General features: G+C 46.4%; 1 protein-coding gene across 1 annotated transcript in view; it reads right to left on the bottom strand.

Annotated features, from left to right (window-relative positions):
* ZNRF3 (zinc and ring finger 3) overlaps positions 1–21,925 on the bottom strand; it is a 148,672-nt gene that overhangs the window by 51,374 nt on the left and 75,373 nt on the right. The window contains exon 2 of the mRNA XM_060028285.1: positions 6,174–6,299. Within this exon, the coding sequence (XP_059884268.1) occupies positions 6,174–6,299 (126 nt within the window). The remainder of the gene's footprint in view (positions 1–6,173; positions 6,300–21,925) is intronic.

The following is a 21,925-nucleotide window of genomic DNA, read 5'->3' as shown; positions in this document are numbered from 1 at the left end:
ACCTCCTCCTGAAACTCTGGCCCCGTTAAACTCTAATTCCTCATTCTCCCCTTCCCGCAGCCCTGGCAACCACCACTCTATTTTCTGTCTCTAAGGATCTGACTACTTAAGTAACAGCACTGTGAGTGCTGAAAGAAACTGAAGGATAATAAGGGAGGGAAGGAGGGAGGGAGGGAGAGAGGATGTGCACCAAGAGCTGCTAATTTGTGTTTCCAGCCACGCGTGAACCTGACATACACTCTCTCCCTGAGGTGCCTCGAGGTTCCTGTCTCCTGAGGTAGAAATGGGCAGAGGGGTTCAGGAACCATCCCAGGTCACATGGATTAAAGGGTTGGAACTGGGGTTTAAATTCAGGTTAGTTTGATGACTAAACCCCAGTCTTAACCATTATGTGTTCCCTCTCCTCCCAACCATCCTGAAAATATTAAATTCCTTTGATTCTGTTTTCTGCCTTGTGGTCACTTTGGTCACTAAGGTCTTTGTTCTCTTTGAAGAAGTTACCTAGACACTCCGAGGGCTGGATGTGGGTCGGTGGAGTGAACGCAAGGGTTCAGTTCTCCACTGACCATGCCCCCACCTGCCACCGGGTTTCGCGCTGCTCATCAGAAGAGCCAGGACTGCCAAGCCGCTCCCCTGCCTCACAGGCACAGCGGTTCCCGGCAGTGTCCACCTGCCGTGCGCTCGGCCAGGCTGCTGCTGCAGGTGGAAACTGGAGAGGCGAGATGAAGAGCCGGGAAATCTTCCGAGATGGAGACGAGATCGGGCCCGTCTAGGGTGGTTTGGCCGTAGACAAGCCGGGAAATCTGAAGGTGAACACGAGGTGTCCTTGGCAACGTCACAGGCTGGAGCCTCACCAAAGCGTTCAAGAGACTTGACGTCTGGGCCCATTCAGCTCCAGAAGCACCCACCAGCAGAGTAACCTGACCCTCCCCTCTCCCACCAGCCTAGACACACTGCCAAATGAACATCCCCACAATCTTCAGTGGCTCCCAGCTTCCTGGGGGATGAAGATGAAACTCCTTCATCCGAAACCCTCTTCCTGCCCCAGCAAGTTTCAATGCCCCCTGAGGAACTTGCTCCCGTTCTTCCCGCCCTCTTCCTGGAGGTTATGCGCCCGCCTCAGAGCCCCAACCCCTCCGGCACTGGGGACGTGCTTCTCCTCACAACAACCACTGTCTGTGCCAGCGACTGGCCCTCGGTTCAGGGCAAGAGGAGGTGACTCTTGCCAGCACACAGGAACCAGAGCAGGCCCTTCCAACTGGCGCCTCTCTGACCGACCTGGGATAAACTGAGGCCATCGTCCAGCTGCTTGTGAGTGCACATGTGATTGGGTGACTGAGGGAGCTGCTTGGGGACGGTAGCCCAGCACTGCCCCCACCAGCTTCCTTCTGGAAGGCACACCTTCCACCCACGCCGCACACACGGCTGGGCAGTCGCAGTGTACTCCCAGCCCCGGATCACAGCTGACCAGACTACAGGTGAGCACCTGATCCAAGATGGGCCACTAAATCCCTTTTCTGGAATCCTTTAGACTTGAAACCAAGAGCGACAGCCCAAGGGATATTGGGGTGCTGTCCCCGACCAAGGAGGTGGGGGGTGGTGGAGAATATCGCAGATTCCCAGAAGACCTAAGCCCTGCGGTCGGCGGTTCCAGAGGAGCAGCAGCGCACCCATCACAGGCTCCCTGACGACACACTCAGGAGCTTCCAGAGCAGATTCCCCTTTCGGCTCAACACAGCTCAAGCACGGTTTCTATTCAATGCGACCAACAGTCCTTGCCCAGCCAGTGACTACTGAAACGCATCCGATTTTTATCTAGAAAAACCGGCAAAGGCAAAAGGAGGCAGGAGGAAGAAACCAGCGCTGATGCGGCGGCGTGACAGTCCTGATCTCAGATCTCGGCTCAGCAATTGGGAGCCGTTGGATCTCAGGTTAGGTTGAGATCTCCTCATCGTTAAGATGGGAATCTGGACACGGTCCCAGAGTTGGCCTGACAATGAGAGGAGACGCTGCTCGGAAAGCTCTCGGCATTCAGCGAGCACCCACCACACGAGGGCTGCTCTTACACTCTTTCCGGGTGTCCCCCGAGAGCCAGGCTCTGTGTTCAGGGCCCCTCGCAGTACCCCCAACCCAGTGACAAGGGCAGCATGAGCCCCAAGAACTGAAGTGACCTTCTCGAGGTCACTCAGCCAGAGCTGCATCTCTTTGACCTAAATCCCTTGTTTTTCTTGTCTTTCTACTAACTTTCTGCTCTCCTCCTAAGGACTGGCAAGAGCCAATATCATGCCTATTGTCCACCCTGCCCTTTAAAACCATCCCTACGAGTCCACTCCAGCGTGGGGTGTGAGGGAGAGAGGCTGGTTTTCTTCCATGTTTGGTGAATCTGGGCCAGGCGGGCTGTGTTAGATCTGAGCACGTCTTGTGTGTTCCCTGCCACGAGGCTCTCCATGAGGTGGAAGAGTCATAAGAACCACGGCTATTAAAGTCGACCTTCCAATGTCTTACCAATCCCGTAAGATGCTTAAATAATAAACACTGTTTGAACTGAAGGGTTAAAATGCCTGGGGCATAAACACAGACTCCTGCACTTTGCGGATGGTTTAAGACCCTTACTTTCAATAACAAGCTGCTCAGTAACGTCTATTTTTTCCTGTTTCAATTTCCGAGGACGTAAACTGTTGCAGGTTAACAGAGACTTTCAAGGCCGCACCTAGAAATCCCCAAAAACTAGAATGTCAAGGGGAGATTTTTAATATGATACAGAAGTTCAAAATGTTAGACAATCAAGGAGCCCAGAACAGCCTCTTCACATGAAGTGGAAAAGAAAGGCCCAGAAAGCGGAAGGGATTTGCCCGGGGCCTGGCCTGGTGCCCTGGCCTGCTACGTTCTGGGGGAGCTCACCCCCACCCCAACTGTGCCCCCCTAGCTGATCCGACTGTCTGCCCTGCCTCCTCCAGAATCAAAAAGATTATAAGGCGGGGATCATAAATCATTTTTCTCTCATGAGTTTATAGTGTTCCTTTTTTGGAGTTCAAAAGCACTTAGTAATAAACGGAGGTGATGAGTTTATGTCTTTCCCTTTTAAAATGAAACTTTATTTGAACTCCTGGAGAGGCATTTACGTTTTCTTAATTTAGGACATTCCTCTGTTATTTTCCACATTTCACCCCATGGCACTTTCTGTGGGCAGGTGGGTGATGGGGGTAGGTGATGGGGGAGGGAGAGGGGTCTGCGTCTGCCCCTCCCCCTTCTCCCCCAGGCTCCTCCAAACGCCCGACAGCACCCCCACCCCCCACCCCGGTCTATGGTTTTCAACAAGTCTCAACATCTACACGGAGGAGTCCCTCCCCCACCCCCACGGGGACCTGGCTGTAGCGTCTTCCTTTTGTGCTTCTCTTAGCTGCCCACCTCCTTCTTGCCTTCACCACTAAGGGCAAAGAAAGGGTAGAAAACCATGCTGTGTGTCTGCAGGTGAGCAGGCCACCCATGAGGACCACTTTGCTCTTCCTACCCTAGCCTCTTGCCACTGCACTTGGGGGCTCAGAAAGAAAGAAAACAGCGAAGTTAATAAAATTGAAGCTGAAAACAACTACACTTAAGAACAAGGTGAGAGAGCAGAAGAGAGGGAGGGAGAAAGAGGAAGAGGAAGGAGAGGGAGAGGGAGAGGGAGAGGGAGAGGGAGAGGGAGAGGGAGAGGGAGAGGGAGAGGGAGAGATGCCTGACTCTTTGTACCTCCTGTACCAACCCAGGTTTTAAGCAAACGCTAAACCGTCTTGCTTTGTCTGGCCCAAGCGCGTTGGCTAATGATTTTATTCAGGTGTTAAGCCAAATTTCAGTAATTAACCACATGCAAATATGACCTGGCCACCACCACAGCCTCTCCAAACAGAAACATGTTTCTCCCAACACGGAGAAACATGGAGTGGGGTGCTGCTTGTTAGCAGGTACAACCGTGCGCTTAGCTCCTGGGCCCCTGCATTCAATAAATACTTGGTGAATGAATAAACTCAAGAAATACTTAATGAGGCAATATATGTCGAGGGTTTTTATTCCCTGTGGCTTCACAGGCCGGCAGGCCAAACCATACAGAACTCTTCAAGTCAAACCACTACATGGTTGTCCCAGGCGGAGGAGGAGCAGTTGGGTTCTCTGAGGGACTTCATCACCACTAGGCCATGGGAGAACATGGGGTGTCTCCGAGGGGCCCTGTTCCAACCCATTTACAGACATGACAGACGCGTAGGTGGAGACCCACTGGAGTGGGGCAAACAAAATGAAGCTGAGCTGCTGAGCCCTGCACAGCAGCAGCTTAAGTACAGGAGAAAATATTCTATTAGGAGAGTGCTACCTACAAGGAAAGCACTGTTCCTAATCTTTGGATGGAGCTGGCATTTCTCCTAGGAAAACACTAACGTATTCTCCAGGGGGTCACTGCTCTCCGAGCATCATTAGGCAGCTCTGGCCAACTATTTAAACGATGAAGTATCGGGGCCTGGGCTGCCTAAAACACATTGATTCACCTTCGGGAATTATAAACCAAATAGGTAATAGTCCCTGTGGTTTTGTTTTTTTTTTTCTTCTCCTTCTATAAAAGGGCAGGGGAACTTGACAAGTGGTCGGAAGCTACTCAGAAGACAAGTGGGACACAAACATCACAGATTAGATCCATGAGGGTCTCCTGGGCCAGAAGTCTTTCAGGAGACACCGGCTGGGACAGCTTTGACTGTGGGAAAGGCTCCCTACATCAAAACCACCTCTTCTCTGGCCTGAATCTCCTCAAGAGGTCAGAACCAGGACTGTTTTCCCCCCAGCTGTCTCCCCATGATACTTAGAACAGCAGCTTCTGAGAATATAAAAAATTCCCAAGCAATAACACTACCCTTAGGATATACTACCTTTTCTCCAACCAAAATTCTAACAACTTTCTCCAAACCTTTCCCTTTAACAAAATGATCCAGTTTAAAACAGGTTGTTGGGACTTCCCTGGTGGCACAGTGGTTAAGAATCCACCTGCCAATGTAGGGGACACGGGTTCAAGCCCTGGTCCAAGAAGATCCCACATGTTGCGGTGCAAATAAGCCCGTGTGCCACAACTACTGAGCCCACGTGCTGCAACTACTGAAGCTCACGCCTAGAGCCGGTGCTCCGCAACAAAAGAAGCAACCACAGTGAGAAGCCCGCGCACCATAACGAAGAGCAGCTCCCGCTCACTGCAACTAGAGAAAGCCTGCGCGCGGCAACAAAGACCCAATGCAGCCAAAAATAAATAATTAAAAAAAAAACCGAAACAGGTTGTTATCTGTCATATTTTAAGATCATTGACAGATGGTTTTCCAAAGTAAATGTATTTCTGTCTTTTATCTTATACTGCAGCCAGAGGTAATGCTGACCCTTAAGGCTAAGAAAGTTTTTTTTTTTTTAGTACTTCTAAACGGAATATCAATAGCCAATGGCAGTGAACATTTCTGGAGAGCTTTCTCTGCTAGACGTTTGTATCTCATCTCACCTGCTAACCATCCTATGAGGTAAGGTCTAATACAGGACTACAACTGCTATCTGCCATTCTGAAACTGAAAAAGCTCTACAACCCCAGAGTCTATTCAGAACTTACTTGGCAGCGAAACTTAATGGCCCTGAACTCATTTGGAGGCACAGCTGCCCTGAACTAACACGGGGCTATTTAGATTTTAGTTGTCCCACTTAATGTGAATATCCATGTAGTTTGCTACACAAATATGCATGTGTTTCGTTCCTGAGGACGGCCCCACGTCTCCTGGGAGTTCCTTAATACAAAATATGTGCATCTTAATACCTTTCTAAATGCCCCAAATCTCAGAATTCTGAAATATCTGGCCCCAAGGGTGTAAGATAGGGATGGTGAATCTCTATTATCAACCCAGTTCACAGAGAAGAAACTGAGACTCCTCGAGGGGAAGTGACCTGCCCAAGGCCACACAGTGGGCAGGGTGGAGCCCACTCTGAGGCTGGCAGCTGCCATCAGAGTCCAAGCTTCTGGGTACCATGGGGGGCTGCTCCAAGCCATGACTTCAGCCAGGAAAGAGTGCTGTGTCAGCAAGGCTCTTCTCTGTAACCGGCTGTTTGAGGAATTGGGGAAATAAGGGTGTGGAGAACACCAATCAAAATGGGAGCAATTCAGAGGGCCTCGTGCTTACCTTGCCGAGGACAGTGAGGCATGGTTTCGGGTCCAGTTCTGGTTGTTCCAGCTTCACCACTCCTACCCAGCCATATTCATACAAGTCCTCTTCATCATTGTTATTACACAGGCCCAGTGGGTGCATCTAGGAAACAAATGGAAAGAAAACTTCAGTAGGCAGGCTGCAGACCTGCTTGACTCCCGGTGTGCACGTCTCAGACTCAACAGTCAAAAACAACTTCAAAACTTAAAGTCATATGGGCGGGATGCATTTTTCAACCCATTGAGTGGATCCTATTTCAGTACAATGAGCTGAGCCCTGGGGAGAACACAGTAGAGCCACTACAAATAGACTTCACAGATGCTTTCTCACTGCTTTGTAAGCAGTGGTTACCTAAGGTGGACACCACCCAATGGGATGTAGGAAAAGAGAGATAGCGTAACTCCCACATAAATCCCGGTCTAGATGGCTGTGAAATACCATAACATTCAGTGGCAGCTACAGAGGAGACGAGCTAGGTTAGCATCCAAAACTATTTGGCTTCCAGACCTTAACAACACATCTACTTCAACTGATGCAAGAGGACCTCGAAACACATTCAGGAATTTATGGAGAGACCATTAGACATACAGCGGAATCACCAGGATAATTAACAGGCTGTTTAAAGGCTACCCCTGGTTACTGGAAAATAGACAAAATTCTTTGAGGTTTCTTCAAAATTTGCAAAACACAAAATCAAAGATAGGTAGGAGAGCACTGTCAAATTTTTACTAGTAAAAGTGCATTTAGTGGAAGCCTGAACACAGAATGGTACTACGGCTTGCGCTCACAGTTCTAGTATTGAGTTTTATCAGACCCCAGAATCCCTAATAACCATCTGAGAAGAGGAAGTCCTTGTGGATAAACCTAACCTACCGAGACATGAAGGAGTCTAGCACGGTGCTAAACTCTTTAAATAGCTGGAAGAAATATGTCTTTAGAGTCATGGCATATTAGAGATACAAGAGACTGAAGAATCCACTGTGTTAGCCAGAATAATGGCCCATGAGACATCTATGTCCTAATCCCCAGAACCTGTGAATACGTTACCTTACAAGGCACCAGAAACTTTATAGACGTGATTAAGCTTGATATCCTGGATTACCTGGGTAAGCCCAATGTAATTGCAAAGGTCCTTACAAGGAAAAAAGGGAATCGTGGAAACAGAAGAGATGTGACCAGGGAAGCAGGGGTTGGAGTGATGTGCTCAGAAGATGGAGGTGGGAGCCATGAGCCAAGGAATGCAGGCGGCCCGCCTCCAGAAGCTGGAAAAGACAAGGATTCTCTCTAGACCCTCCACAAGGAATGTAGCCCTGCTGACCCATTTTTGACTTCTGACCTCCAGAACTATGAGAGATTAAGTTTGTGTTGCTTTAAGCCACTAAGTTTGTAGTAACTTGTTATAGTAGCAAATAGGAAACTAATACAACCTCCTTATCCCCCACTCATTTTAGGATGAGAAGTTCAAGATAAATAGCTTTTCCAAGACAACACAGCCAGCAAGTGGCTGCCCCTGGGGTGGCCTGGCCCTTGAATTCACAGTCCAGTACCTTCCAACTCCACTTGCTTAACTTTATTGTCCCTTCTTCTGAGAGCTGGTCACCTGACTGGGGAGAAAAGACTAAGAGGTACAAATCTCTGTAAAGAAAGGCTGCCTGCCAGCTCTGAACTGGGTGGTGTGGGAGTGTAATGTGAGTTTGGTGCAGGTGGCCAGAGCTGCAGCTGAGCCTTGAGCTGAGCTTCAAAGGGAGAGCTGGACGGGTCCGGGGCAGGGGAGAGGACGGGCGGCCATCCACACCCGGGGACGAGGAGCTGAGGGATTTAGGGGGAGAAGAGAGGCTACCTGAGCAGCATGGAGGGACACAGTCGACACCAAGAAGAGAGAGACAGGCTCAAAAATCAGGAAGGCATGTGGACACCAGGACAGCACCACAGGTTCTTTGGAAAAGCGGCGCACCAAGAACAGTAATTTGAGGCAGGCGGGTTGCACCTTCTGGCAATGGTGGCCCTGGACTGGAGAGGATGAGTGAGCGGAGGAGGGGAGGGAGCAGCCCAGAGAGCAGAGATCCTTGGCAAGTCGATGGACCCACAAGGAAGGGTGAGCGCCGCAAGCTCAAGGGGTGGCCGGCAGCTGTCTTCGTAGCAGGCACAGGATAACCCTGCCCTGGGAATTGCAGGACCTGAGATGGGGAAGCCTGCGACATATGATTTTTGCACCAGCCCTCAGGCTCGAAGAGTCTGCCCAAAGGACCAAGGAGGGTCCTGCAGTGCAGTGGATGGCACAGCCTCCCTCCAGCTGCCCCTGAAAAACTCAGCCCACTCTAGGATGTTCGATGGTTATTAAATGATGAGCGGCTTGAAATGCAGATCTCCAACTGGAGAGGATGGGCAAGGGCAATAAGCCAGTCGTGCCAAGAGCCAGGTACTTCTGACCCTCCAGGAAGTGGCTCCCAGCCGGGCTCAAGTCAGCTTCCTGAATCCCAGGTCAAGTCACGTCAATGGTAGCCCCTCTACTGACACTTTTCTACAGTGTTCCGTGATATTTTTAACCTGGCCATGTGCCTTGGAGGTTTCCAGAGGGAAAGGTGCTTTTTGTTACTTACACCTATATAGGGTTTGGTCAGTGATAGAGAGCTGCGTCGAGGGAAGCAGAGGAATCATGCAGGTCTAAGACTTTGTATTAAAACTTTACTGAAGAAGGAAGCCAGATGTAAAAGGCCATATATTGTATAATTCCACTGATATGAAATATCCACAACAGGCAAATCCATAGAAACAGACAGCAGCAGATTAGTGGATGCCTGTCTGGGGGAGGGGGAAACGGAGAGTGACTGCTTAATAGGTACAGGAGACCTTTTACGGTGATAAAAATGTTCTGGCATCAGATGATAGTAACAGATGGGTGACCATTGTGAATGTACCAAATGCCTCTGAATTTTATACTTTAAAATGGCTTAAGTGGTAAATTCTGTATCAATTTTACCACAATAAATAAGTTTTTAAAAAAAGTCCCAGGGCTTCCCTGGTGGCGCAGTGGTTGGGAGTCCGCCTGCCAATGCAGGGGACGCAGGTTCGCGCCCCGGTCCGGGAAGATCCCACATGCCGCGGAGCGGCTGGGCCCGTGAGCCATGGCTGCTGAGCCTGCGTGTCCGGAGCCTGTACTCCGCAACGGGAGAGGCCCGCGTACCGCAAAAAAAAAAAAAAAAAAAAAAAAGTCCCAAGAGTCAGGGACTTCCCTGGTGGTCCAGTGGGTAAGACTCCACGCTCCCAATGCAGGGGGCCCAGGTTCGATCCCTGGTTGGGGAACTAGATTCCGCACACACGCTGCAACTAAAAGATCCTGCGTGCCGCAACTAAGAGCCAGTGCAGCCAAAATAAATTATAAATAAATAAATAAACATTAAAAAAAAAAAACGTCCTAAGAGTTTACTCAGAAATGACTGTCCTCAGCCAACATGGGAATCCACAGTGTAGGACGATGTGGTTTCCACACTTCCTGAGCCTAAGCCAACCACCAGAGCCCTTCGGGAAACTGTGTCCTGCAGAATACTAGCCCTGCACGATGATAAATGGGTTCCTGCACACGCAACTAATGCTGAGGAATAGGACATAGGGATTCGGGATCTACATTTGGAAATTAAAGCTCTGCAGAGGCCTAAGGTTTAAATAACTTAAAAGGGTTTTAACCTTTGCTAAAACCAGCATTTCCTACCCGTTGATGATCAACCCATTTTGTGTTTAATATGCTCACACTGTTTCATGGGACACACTCCGAGAAATGCCAAGTTAGGGAGAGCACAGGTACGCGCGTGAGAAGAAACGAACCTGAAGTAGATGTAATCCGAGCCAAACGCTGACACGCGTGATGCGAAGAGCAAAGGCTGCAGTGGGAGGAGATGGAGGGACGGTGGGGGGCGGCTGGAGAGAAGGGGGGGCCTGGGAGGGCGGGAGGAGGAGGAGGGCGTGCCTGTGAACCCAGAGCAACAGAAGCAGGAGTAGAAGCTGAGGCCCTTAGCAGACCAGGCTGAGGCTCGAGCTGTGGAGCAGGACACGTGGCCAGGGGAGGCATGGCAAGAGGGCGTCCGAAGCACTTGGAAATCCCAACTGTGTGAGCCTCACACACGCTGAGGTCCCCCTGGCACCCTGGGCCGCACCCCATGTGGGGCCCTCCCCCTCCTTGGCCCCAAGACTCCTTTTCAAAGCATCCGCTGTCACTGAGGTGCCTGTGAGCAGCTCAAAGTGTCAGCCCTGTCAAGGGTGTTGACTTCTGCACGGGGATCAAAGATTTAAAAACCAAAAGGAATTTTTTCTCAAGTGCTGGTGGGTGTAATCGGTTGGCGTGGGTGGTTTATTTTCCCAGGGAGGGTAAAGGGCCACCAAAATCACATCTCAGAGCATCCAAAACCGACCTCACCATCCTCCCCCTTCCCAGCTCCACTCCGGAGTTTCTTCTCTTCTGAGTTCCTTATTCCAGTCTGTATCTCCAGAGGTCCAAACTACTGGGGTTGTGAATTCAACCTCAGCTACGTCTCAAGTGTAACTGGCCTCTCTGACTCACCTGCCAATATTGTACAATTCAGGTCTCTTTCAGCTCGCCCCTGATGACAGCATCAGCTTCCAAAAATGCCCGCCACCCTAGGTCTCCAAACATTTACGCCCTGGGGTTCTCTTTTCCCAAGGGCTCAGCAGAATGTTTTATAGGGAAGCCATAACATGAAAATATTCACTCATAAACTGACCTGTGTCAAAGGATGGAATACTCTAGGCAAAGGCATAAAATGCAAACGAATATGCCAAATCTGGGGAAAGTGAAGGAGACGGCTTTCTTGTTAACTGAGCATCAACTATATTACTCTGTTTATGTATTTTACCTTGTTTAATCCTTACAGCAACCTCTTGCTAATTGGTCTATCAGACGACAGAGTGACTAGACCATGGCGATAAATTGCAAACTAGAACCGCAAATCAGCCAATGATGCAAATATAACAGAGTCCACCAAAGTCATATTAGTCAACAACAGGATCCACTCAAAGCAAATGGCAAACAATCTAGCTAAGGATTAAAGAAGAAATCCACATGGGGGCTTCCATGGAGAATGATCAAAGGATTAAGACAGAACTTTGGGAAAAGAGAGAGTTCTCTAACATTTTTGGAAAAATGACTTTGGGTGATCCTGCCGCTGGAGTCAAACATAAGAGAAGGATGTCACATCCATATTCTCAGACAGTTTTGCTGGAAATATCCCAACACTGCCAACAGGGGATTTGCTCTTTGTTCTCAGAAATCAGAACAAAGTTGCAATTATAATTTAACTTGTTAAATTCAAATACAAACTTATTTTGTGTTCCACGTTTCAAGATAAAGCCCCAACCAAATCTTTCTACTGTCTACTGAGAAATAGTAGCCCTTAACTTAAAAAGATCCCAAAGTCCTTTTCTGGATCACAGTCATCTACGGAGAATGAGGACCTCCAACATATGAAACACATATATTCTAAATATTCAGTGATACATTGCTGCCAGACAGTCATCACATGAAAACCACGCTTGTGAATTCGTACATGCTGACACCAGCCAGTGACATATAGGCAGTGACTACACATAAGACCTGTGTGTGCAAAATTAATCTTAGGAGATTTCAATGAATGATGTTCAAGCATGTTAACTTTGAACTTAATGTGGCATATAAGCATTTAACAATTATAGGAATTTCTGAGTTTATTTTCTTAAAATGTTTGGGTGTGTGGGGTTTACCTGATCAGATGTTTGAAATTTAAGAAGTTTTTGCCTTCATATTTTTAAGAAGGTTAAAAATGGCTGAATTGGGGGTGGGGAGAACTGGATGAAGGTAGTCAGAAGGTACAAATTTCCAGGACATAAGATAAATAAGTACCAGGGATGTAATGTACATCATGATAAATATAATGAACACTGCTGTATGTTACATATGAATGGTTAAGAGAGTAAATCCTGAGTTCTCATCACAAGGAAAAAATATATTTTTCTCTCTTTAATGTTGTATCTGTATGAGATGATGGATGTTCACTAGACTTCTTGTGATAATTACTTCATGATGTATGTAAGTCAAATCATTATGCTCTACATCCTAAACTTATGCAGTGCTGTATGTCAAAACTGGAAGAAAAAAAATGGCTAAATTGTGTATAAGAACTCAGGATTGTCAGAAAGAACTACTAATGAAAACATAAAGGGAAAACCAAATAAACTCAGAAACCTAGAATGGGTTTGACAAAACTTGACAAAAACTCACTGGACAGAGAATACTGAAGGAGGAGAAGGACAGCCTGAAATGAGAAGATAAGCAAAACTCCTGGGGCGGGTCCAGAGAAGAAAAATGCCAATAATTAACAAGCCACACTAAAGTGTGAGGATTTAACAGAAGATATGTCCTGAGTTATAACTTTGGTCTTGTGCTCTCAGAATAACTTCAGGATGTCAACACCCTGGCTTAAGTCAATCGAAGGCAAATTCCCAGTTAGTCCTCTATCGGGAGGTTTGACATTAAGAAGCGGTGCCTCTGGCTGTCTTACTCCTGATTTTGTTCTGAGGGGTGTTTGGGGGATGGAGAGGATGAGAGCTTTGGAATCATGTAACCATGTTTTGAAACCTGCCTCTTACGAGGCATACCTCCTTGAGCAGATGACTCGATTTCTATAAACCTCTATTTTCTCATCTGTAAAATGGGGACAGTACCATCCACTTCAACAGGGTGCTGTGCAGATTAAATGAGATAAAATATATAATCTTAGTTGCATGGTAGACGCTCAATCAGTGGGAAAGCCCTCTCCTTCTTCACTTTCTCTTGACATATCACGTTTGCTTGCCCTTCATGCATTTGCCTAGAATTCTCTGTCCTTCAAGACCAGTTTAAACGTCAGCCCTTCCATGGAGCTTTCTTGAAGGCACCAGTATAGCTAGTTGCTTCCACCTCTACATTCCCAAATGCTTTACATGGTGCTTAGCACAGTTCCCTCAGCCTCTCCTCTGGGATGGGTACCTGCTCCTACAAGGAGTCTTTCCCAGAGGTCCCCTTTCACCCCACCCAGAGCCTTGTGCCCAATAGGTGCTCAATAAATGACCGCTGGGTGTCTCCAGCCCTCAGCCTGGAGACAGGCCTGCTGCCGCATCTCAGCTCTGTTTGGGGAAGCCATTTGCGTCTCTGTTCGGCTAACTGAGGGAACAAGACAAAGAGATCAGGATTTCAACAAATTGCTGCCGGAACTTTAATAAAAGATCCGGCTCCTAGAGTCATTGATCCCGAAGTCACCAAACACATTCCCAGGACTTTACCGGCAATCTCAAGATTTACTGGGAATGGCACAGGAGCAAAGGCTGTTCCTTCTTGGTCTCAGCAGCTGGGCTTGCAGAGGCAGGTAACACTCTCCATGTGCAGAAAACACAATGCCGCTGCCCTTACTCAGGCAGGCCCACAACAGTGCTTTATGAGGGTGATGGAGGGGGAAGAGGAATAGAGGATTCCTCCCCTAAAAAGCAAAACCTCAAAATTTCCGGCCCCTGTCTGACCTCAGAAGCTGCTGTCAGCTCCGAGAAAACAAGGGAATAAACCGAGGAAGAGGCAGGCATGGGATCCAGGGCACAGAGAATCCAACAGAGAAGAAAAATAGAGGGAAATCCCAGGAGGACAGCTATGCCACCAGCCTGCCAGGCGACCAGCCCAGATAGGGTCAGAAGGATGAGGGCTGCAGGAGAGCTCCCCAAATAAGCAAACAAACAACAACCTGAGTCATCACCCAGTGGGACTGACAGTGTTGAGAAGTGTTACAGTCCCGAACAGGAGAATGAAATGTGATAATCAGATAGCAAACTAAAGTAATGGGGTGGGGGCGACAGTTATTAACTCCAGAAAAAAACCAAAAAGTCACACCAGAATTGTAAACCATAAGCAGGGTATGGCATGCATGGCCTGGCTGGCAACAGTGACAGCCATAATAACGTAAATCCTTATCTAAACATTGATTGTGATATAACTACATTGGGAAAATGCAGAGATGGGAAATTTGTGTATGGGGGTGGGGAGGTGGAAAGGCCGGGCAGGGGAAGGGATGAGGGGGTTAAGAGAACAAAATCGCCATCTTCCAGAGTAGGAAGTTGAAAAATGTATAAATGGGCTAAAAATATGAGGCAGTATAAGCAGGTTTAGAAATTATTGACAGAAATTTAGAAATATTCCCAGAGGTGAACGGCAGAAGAAACCACTAAATAATTGAAAGTAGTTGCCTCTGAGAATAGCAATCAGGGATGGCAAAGGGTACACCAGAGGAACGCTCTTTTAATTAAAAGCCATGAAGTACTCTTTCCCTTCTGTAAACGTATACGTGCTTTATTTTGGTTAAGATCTTCGTAGGCACTGCTGGACAAATGTCCCCTTCCTCAGGTGTTCCAGCAGATTCTCTGGGTCCTGCAGGGAAGCATTCCATCAGGCCAAAGAGAGACCCCAACAGGCAACCTGCACAGGACTATGGACTTGGAGGACTGCCTGGGACGACGCTTGGGAGCCCCCAGGCCCTGGGCTGACGCTCGGGAGCCCCCAGGCCCTGGGCTGGGGACAGCTGGAACACAGCACATGGATGATTCAGGGAGAATGGTGAAGAAGGAACCAGCAGCCCTCACCACCCCCATAAGCCAAATAACTTCCGGGGGCACCAGAGTGTGATGTGGATTTGGGAGTTACAGAGGTGGCAGACACAACAACCAGGGTGGTTGTTCTAGGGAGCCCCAGTTTTCTCCCAGACACAGACAGATCCTATAACCTCTACAAGGGGTGCTGAACATCCTCCTTGCATTTCCAAACAAGGAGCTGCTCGGGCAAAATGGCTAACAATAAGCAGGGCAGCGTCCTGGCCACCATCAGTGCCAGGTATCGAGCATCTGGTTTTACGCTGAAACATGAAGATGGACCTTCTTCAAATTTCTCGGAGCCCAATGAGGTTGGCTATCATGATTTCACTGTTTTGTTAATGGACAAAGACTCTACGGGAACTTCAAAGCCAAAAGACTATGTCAGACAAGGTTAAGTATCTGGAGAAACAGAACTACGTTCCCTTGGGTACAGGACATCAAGCCAAGCTTTGAAACCAAGACCAGCTCTTTAAGAAGCTTTCAGTACAAAATCCTGGAGATATACTGGGGCACTTTCCACACGCCTGAAAGGGCAAAACTGAAACCGGGGCTGGTGGTGCTCTTATCCAAGGCTACAATATCTCCACACTCTGCTGGAACTTTAAAATAACTTCAAAAGGGCCGCCTGCTTCTAAGTGGGTTACTGTTACACTGGAGCCAAACACGGAACGAATAGGAGGAGAGACATTTTACTCTGTAATATTATCTCATCAAAAAATTCCTGGGGATTTAAAAGGGAAACTTCCTTCCTTTTGTCCTTTTGCCGCCGCAGACCAGGGTAGGGTGTCACTGTGGTACAGAGTTTCACATGAAACAACAGCCCTGGACCTTTTCTTAAAAGGTGTGGTGGCTGGAATCAAGACTTATAATTTATGTGAAAGAATGGAAAAGGACAGCTCCACCCATTTTTCTCTTGAATCATAAGGATTATTTTTTCTCTTCTATGTACAAGGAAACAGACAACTCTCTTTTGCTCTTTGAACAAACAGCCTGAGCCTTTTTCTGGATCTAGAATCCAGAGGTACCCGAACACAGTTTTTTCCCCCCGTTGTCATAGCAATGGGAACGGAAAGGACCCCAGACACAGAAAAGGAGCTGGCTGTTGCTGCTGTTTGTTGGAAACTTCCAAATGGGAATTGCGTGAGGATTAAAACCGGCATTTCTTCGCTGAGGGGTCTGGTCTTCCAAACACTGTCTTCTGCAGTGGGTGTCACTTTTTAGAGAAAAACCAAGAACAGCCTCTACCCTGTTTGGTTCCTCTTGTTCTTGGTACCAAAAGAACAACTGAGAAGTTGCCTGTCGGAATCTGGGCAAAGCAGCAAGTATTTCAAATCTACCTTCTCACCTGAATATCTCCCATCCCCTGAATTGCATTTTGTCAGATAATCATGTTGAAACTTAGATACGGCCCTGTGTATATCGCATGTCTGACTTTACAGACCTTCACTTAGAACTTCCAATTCCAAGTAGGTAAGGAGATGTTTCATAGGTTACGTTTTGTAAAAAAAAAAAAAAAAAGTATCCAATAGCTGATAGGAAACCATCTGAAAATGTTAAGCAAAATTTAATTCTAAATCTATTCTTTAAATGACTCAAAGTGACACATACAGCTACCAGATGACAAGTATTGAGCTCTACATAGAAATTCACAGACATAGTTTTATTTTAAATTACAAGGCAACATCATAAAGGACACTTGATTGTTCTTATTATAAAAAGGTAAGGATTTGGTGCTTGTGCACACAAAACAGTTATTAAATCAAGAAGAAATATGTTGGAGGGGAAAGGGTAAAGAAGGCTTCTCATTCTTCCAGATTTAAAAAGAATACTATAAAACCACAAAATCAATAAAACTACATGATGCCAGTCTGGAACTAGAAAAATAAAACAAGTGGAAAAGAAATTCCAAAAACATATTTAAAATATTAAAAGATCTTATGATGCAAACCAGGACAACATAAGGATGCAGAAAGGACTCAATAAATTCTGTCGGGACAGGTGGATAGCAATGCAGAGAAAAGCTCAGTTTGGCCGTCCATAAGTTATTCTGAGAATCAGTGAGGCAACTCGAGTTAAGGGAAGTCCTTTAGGACAATTAACAAGCTAGACAGTGACAAAGGAGGCGGAAAGAGCAATATATTCTTAAAACTTCTCTGTATTATCAGTAACAGAAAGGAATGAAGTGACAGTTATGGGATATATATAAATAGTTTATAGTAAGAAAACAGAAAGACCATCAACCTTGTTGCTGATGAATGCACAGTAAAATCACCAACGTAACTCAATGCTACTGGGTGTATGGGCTGCTGGGTGTATGTGGACACACCTGGCTGGCCACGCTGCAAATTGGCTCAGTTTGGGGTAATCTGTCTATCAATATGCAACAAACCCAAGATCCTATGACTTTCTTTCTCCCATAATTCCATTTTTAGAGCAGATCCTGAGGAAGTAACCTAAAACTAAGTCAAAAACAAACGAAATAAATAAATAAAACAAAGAAGTAACTTTCCATGATAAAATCTTCAAGCAGTCCTTCTCCAAACTATGAAAATGTGAAAGAAAAAAAAAAAAAAGTCTTCCCAAAGACTATATAATCAAACAAAACAATGTGCATAATTTAGGGGATATTATATAATTATAAGAGGATAATGATGAAGATAACATGGTATAAAAAGTACCATGTATGAAATTTTAAGAAAAGCATATGTGCAAAACAACACCTATTTAAAAATACCATCTGCAGATGGGCGAAAACCGCAAGGAAACAAAGAATCTTAAAAGTTGATGGGTTTAGAGAGTAAGGGTAGCTGGAGACTTTCCTTTTTTGGATTCTAGTATTCATCCAAACCAATATTTGCTGAGCACTGACTCTGTGCCGGACACTGGACAAGAAAAGGTAATTAAGACCCACTGTTGTTTGATCAGTAATTTGAAAAAAAAAAAAAAATCTAAAATGTATGTGCATTTGCTGACACAACAGGTGACGGAAATTTGAAGCTCATCAGGGCTTTTTTCATATAAATCAGCTCTATGTACAACACAGTTTAAAAGTAACAAACGGCATTACTAGGTAGTGAAACGCATCTGCAAACAGATGTGCTCCTCCCCACAGCAACACGCCACCACAGAATGGTCCAGCAGCTGAGCACACCCTGGAGAGAGCGTTCCGTGGGTGCTGGACAGGACAGCCAGGCACTGGGAGCCTGTGCTGGCCAAGCAGCACAGGCTGCCTGCAAGGGCTCAGCAAGAAAACATGAGAGGAAAGTATGATAAACCGGCAAGCAGTGTGGAATCAACAATAAACACCATCCTAATGGATGATGACAGCAGTCTAGCGTCGGTCATCCCGACACGATGAGCTTGTGCCAGAGGCCACCTGATCAAAGAAATACTTTATGAAGTTACACCATGGTTTTGGTTCCTTCCTTTGACACACGCAAAACAGATGGAGAAAAACACTCAAAACAAAAACAAAGCTAAAAATCCTTTCACCATCTGCTAGAAATACACTCCCTGCCCCCACACAAAAACTTGTACCTGAAAGTTTATGGTAACATTATTCATAGCAGCCAAAAAAGTGGAAATAACCCAAATGTCCATCAACGGGTGAATCAGTAAACAAAATGTGGTATACCCAAACAATGGAATATCATTTGGCTACACAAAGGAACAATATTGATACATGCTACAACGTGGATAAGCCTGGAAAATATTAAGCTGAGTGAAAGAAGCCAGTCAAAAGTCCACATCTTCTATTCGCTATTCATATGAAAGTCCGGCATAGGGAAATCTATAAAGACAGAAAATAGATTAGTGGTTGCATAAGGCTGGAGGGTTGAGGAATGAAAGGATAGGGAAGTAGGAGCTAAAAGGTACAGGGTTTGTTTTTTGATATGATTTATATGTTCTAAAATTGATTGTGGTGATGGTCCACAACTCTGTGAATATACTAAAACCCACTAAACTGTACACTTCATATAGGTGAATTGAATGGTGTGTGAATTATATCTCAACAAAGCTGCTAGTGAAAGAGTTAATGCAAATAAAGGGCAAGTTAGAAAAGAAAAAAAAAAAGAGTAGGGCAAGACTCTAATTATGCCGTGTTGAAAAGAACACAGCCCCAAGGTCCAGTTTCCTCGTGTGTAAAATAGGGACAGCGCCTGCATCACCCGAGTTAGATGGCACAAGCCAATGCACTCGGTAAATTAGGATTCCAAGGTTGGGGGTGAGGGGACTGTATTAGAGCACAGTGCCTAAGAGGGAAAGGGCTCTAGCCAGGGCAGTGTCACCATGAAAAGAGTAACAACAGGAGATTGGTGAGAGCAGAGTGAGGTGGAAATAGAACTACTCCTATTCACCATGCCCAAGACCATGGACCCAAGCAAGAAACCTATCGCAAGAATGCAGGAAAGCAGGACACCAGTGATAGATCCAGAATGGGGGCAAGAGCCCGTGGGGAGGGGAAGGGCACCTCAAGCTCCTCGAGGACTCGCTAGCTACACCCACAGGCTACAGATTCACGCCCATCCCATCCTCGCTTCTCTGTAACTGCACTGGTGAGTTTCCAAACCAGAGCGCTTCAGAAAGGGTCACTTGATGAAAATCGCCTGATTAAAATAGTCCTGTGTAGTCTGTTAATAACAGGGGCAGGGGGCTAGGGAGGAAAGGAAACCACAGTGTTAAAAGCAGTAAATTATATGCTGCGCTTTGCCACCCTCACCCGACCTTGGGTGAGTCATATAAGGGCCCCATTCTCTCTGATCCTGAGAGCAAGGGGAATGCCTGCCACCTGCCTACCCCATGGGGGTTTTGGGAAGATTAATGAGATAATGTCTGAGCTGTGGTTCGGGCTCCCTGGAGACAATACTAGGTCTCAGGCACTATTAGCACAAGCTAGGACAGTTTCTTGCCCATTCCTCACCTCATTATGCCACCTGTGCTTTATTACATCTGCTATTAAAGTTCTCTCTCAAAGAGTGGACCAGGGAGGTCATAACCCAGGCTGGGTCTGCTCTGCCTGGCCAACCTTGTTAACGCCACTCCCTACACCCTGCTCATCAGCAATAGGGTACCTTGAACGTTCAGCACAGCGCCCAGCATTTGATGCCAGAGACGGATGGTTAAAAAGGCTCTCTGGACTTTTGGGTTTTAATTGAGACCCTTTGCTTCGTGTTACTGCCCTCACACCCCAACATTTAGGGCCCTAGGGGAGTGACTGCCATGCTGGGGAGGGGAGCAGGAACAAGCTCCCGGAGCACTGAACTACTCTGTTCCTGGGTGTCAGGCTCATGGACAGGTTTTTGTAGGTTTTAAGTTCAAGGCTACCAACTAATGAAATCAGATGGACTCTGAGTTCACATACAAAGAAACCTGTATTTACGGTGTTTCAAAGCGAGGGCAAGGCCATGTGTAAAATTGCGTGTGCGTGTAAAATTGATACCAAAAACTATACTTGATGTGGGTCTCTGTCTTCAAGAGTCTCTATCCAGTTCGGTGAACTGATATTATAAGGGTGTTATAAAGATTAGAGATAACATATGTTAAATTTCCAGAGCGGTGATTATAATAGCCGCTAACACTTATTGTGTGCTTGCCATGTTCTGGGCACTGGTTTCCTAGTTTTATAGGTGTCAACTCATTTGATCCTAACAGGCTTGAGGGAGGTATTCTTAGTATTCTCGTTTTATAGATGAGGAAACCAAGAAGAGGTTCAGTGATTTGCTCAAGGTCACACCCAAGTCAGTGGCAGAGCTGGGATTTAAACCTGGGTAGCCTTTACCACCCTGCCATAGTAGACATGAAATATATTCCCATTACCTTCTTGGTGCTGAAAAGAAAGTAACATGTTTTATCTAATCCAAGTGCTTAGAATGGTGCCTGTCCTGATACCCTCTTAGTTATTTGATTAACCTTGAGTTTAAACAAACAAACAAACAAACAATGAGAAAAAGAGAAGGCTTGGCAGGGATGTAGATAACAAGAGACTGCAGAAGTGATAAGTGATGGGGGGTGGGGAGCAGAGCAGAATCAAATAGGTTCCCAGTTAAGAAGGACAAACTGAGCTTCATGACCCTCTGCCTCCACAAACCAAAGGTCCAAATCTAGGAATATGCAAGCATTCACAATAATTCAGCCAAACACTGGACCCGTGTAAGACAGATGTAGCAATGGAAGTAAAAATACCAAATTCAAGATGGTGGTCACATTTTGCAGGAAAGGAGAGGGAAATACTATTTCTTGGGCTTGTTCATAAATACCCAAGTATCTTATATATTGTTTCACATCTCAATCCCTTGATTTCTTAAGAAAGCATAAACCGGATGACATTATTACATAAGAAATCCACCCATAGCACCCCCATCTCAAGCACACTCTACCCACTCCATAAATCAATGATCTCCCTAGCATGTCTGTCTACTTTCAGATATTTTTCCCAAAGCCCTGAGTGGCAAAAACCTAATTCCTACCTCTCCAAAGCTCTTAGGTCCTTGTCTAAATGAAGGGGAAAGGTGTAAAAAAATTAAACGTGTGAAATTCAACAGGGTACCAAAAATACCTTGGCAGGAAGAAAACTACCAATCTATGTCAACTTTCCCAACCTGAAGAAAAAAGTAACACATAATAGCAAATCGTAAGTGTACCAACTTGGTCCAGCAACAAGTTAATAAAGGAAATAGGTCATTTAAAAAAAAAACAAAACTGGGAGGCGGCCAAAGAAGCAGGGACTACACCAGGTGTTTAGTCTGTGTGTCGGCACAGGAGGGTAACCAGCCAGTCTTCCCTTCTCCTTCACCAGGATGCAGTGGACACACAGCCAGAAGCCCTGGCAAGAAAGATCACCTGCCACAATAGGAGCCCAGCAAGAGAACTTTAACTTACACCTTAGCCTGGAGAACTAAATAATTCCAGATCGCCCAGGACGTCTGCTTAGCTGGCTTACCACCCTGAGGAGAGGTGGACAGAGCACGGACTCTGGGTCACAGCCTCAACTCGGTCTCTTACAGCCATGGCCTTGAACATGTCATTGTCATTTAGACCCTCTGGGCCTCGAGGTTCTGTGTCTATAAAAT

Source organism: Delphinus delphis, chromosome 13 (assembly GCF_949987515.2).
Source record: "Delphinus delphis chromosome 13, mDelDel1.2, whole genome shotgun sequence".
Taxonomy (NCBI): domain Eukaryota; kingdom Metazoa; phylum Chordata; class Mammalia; order Artiodactyla; family Delphinidae; genus Delphinus; species Delphinus delphis.
Note: the sequence above shows the minus strand (reverse complement) of the source record. Positions and strands in the feature narration are given on the sequence as shown.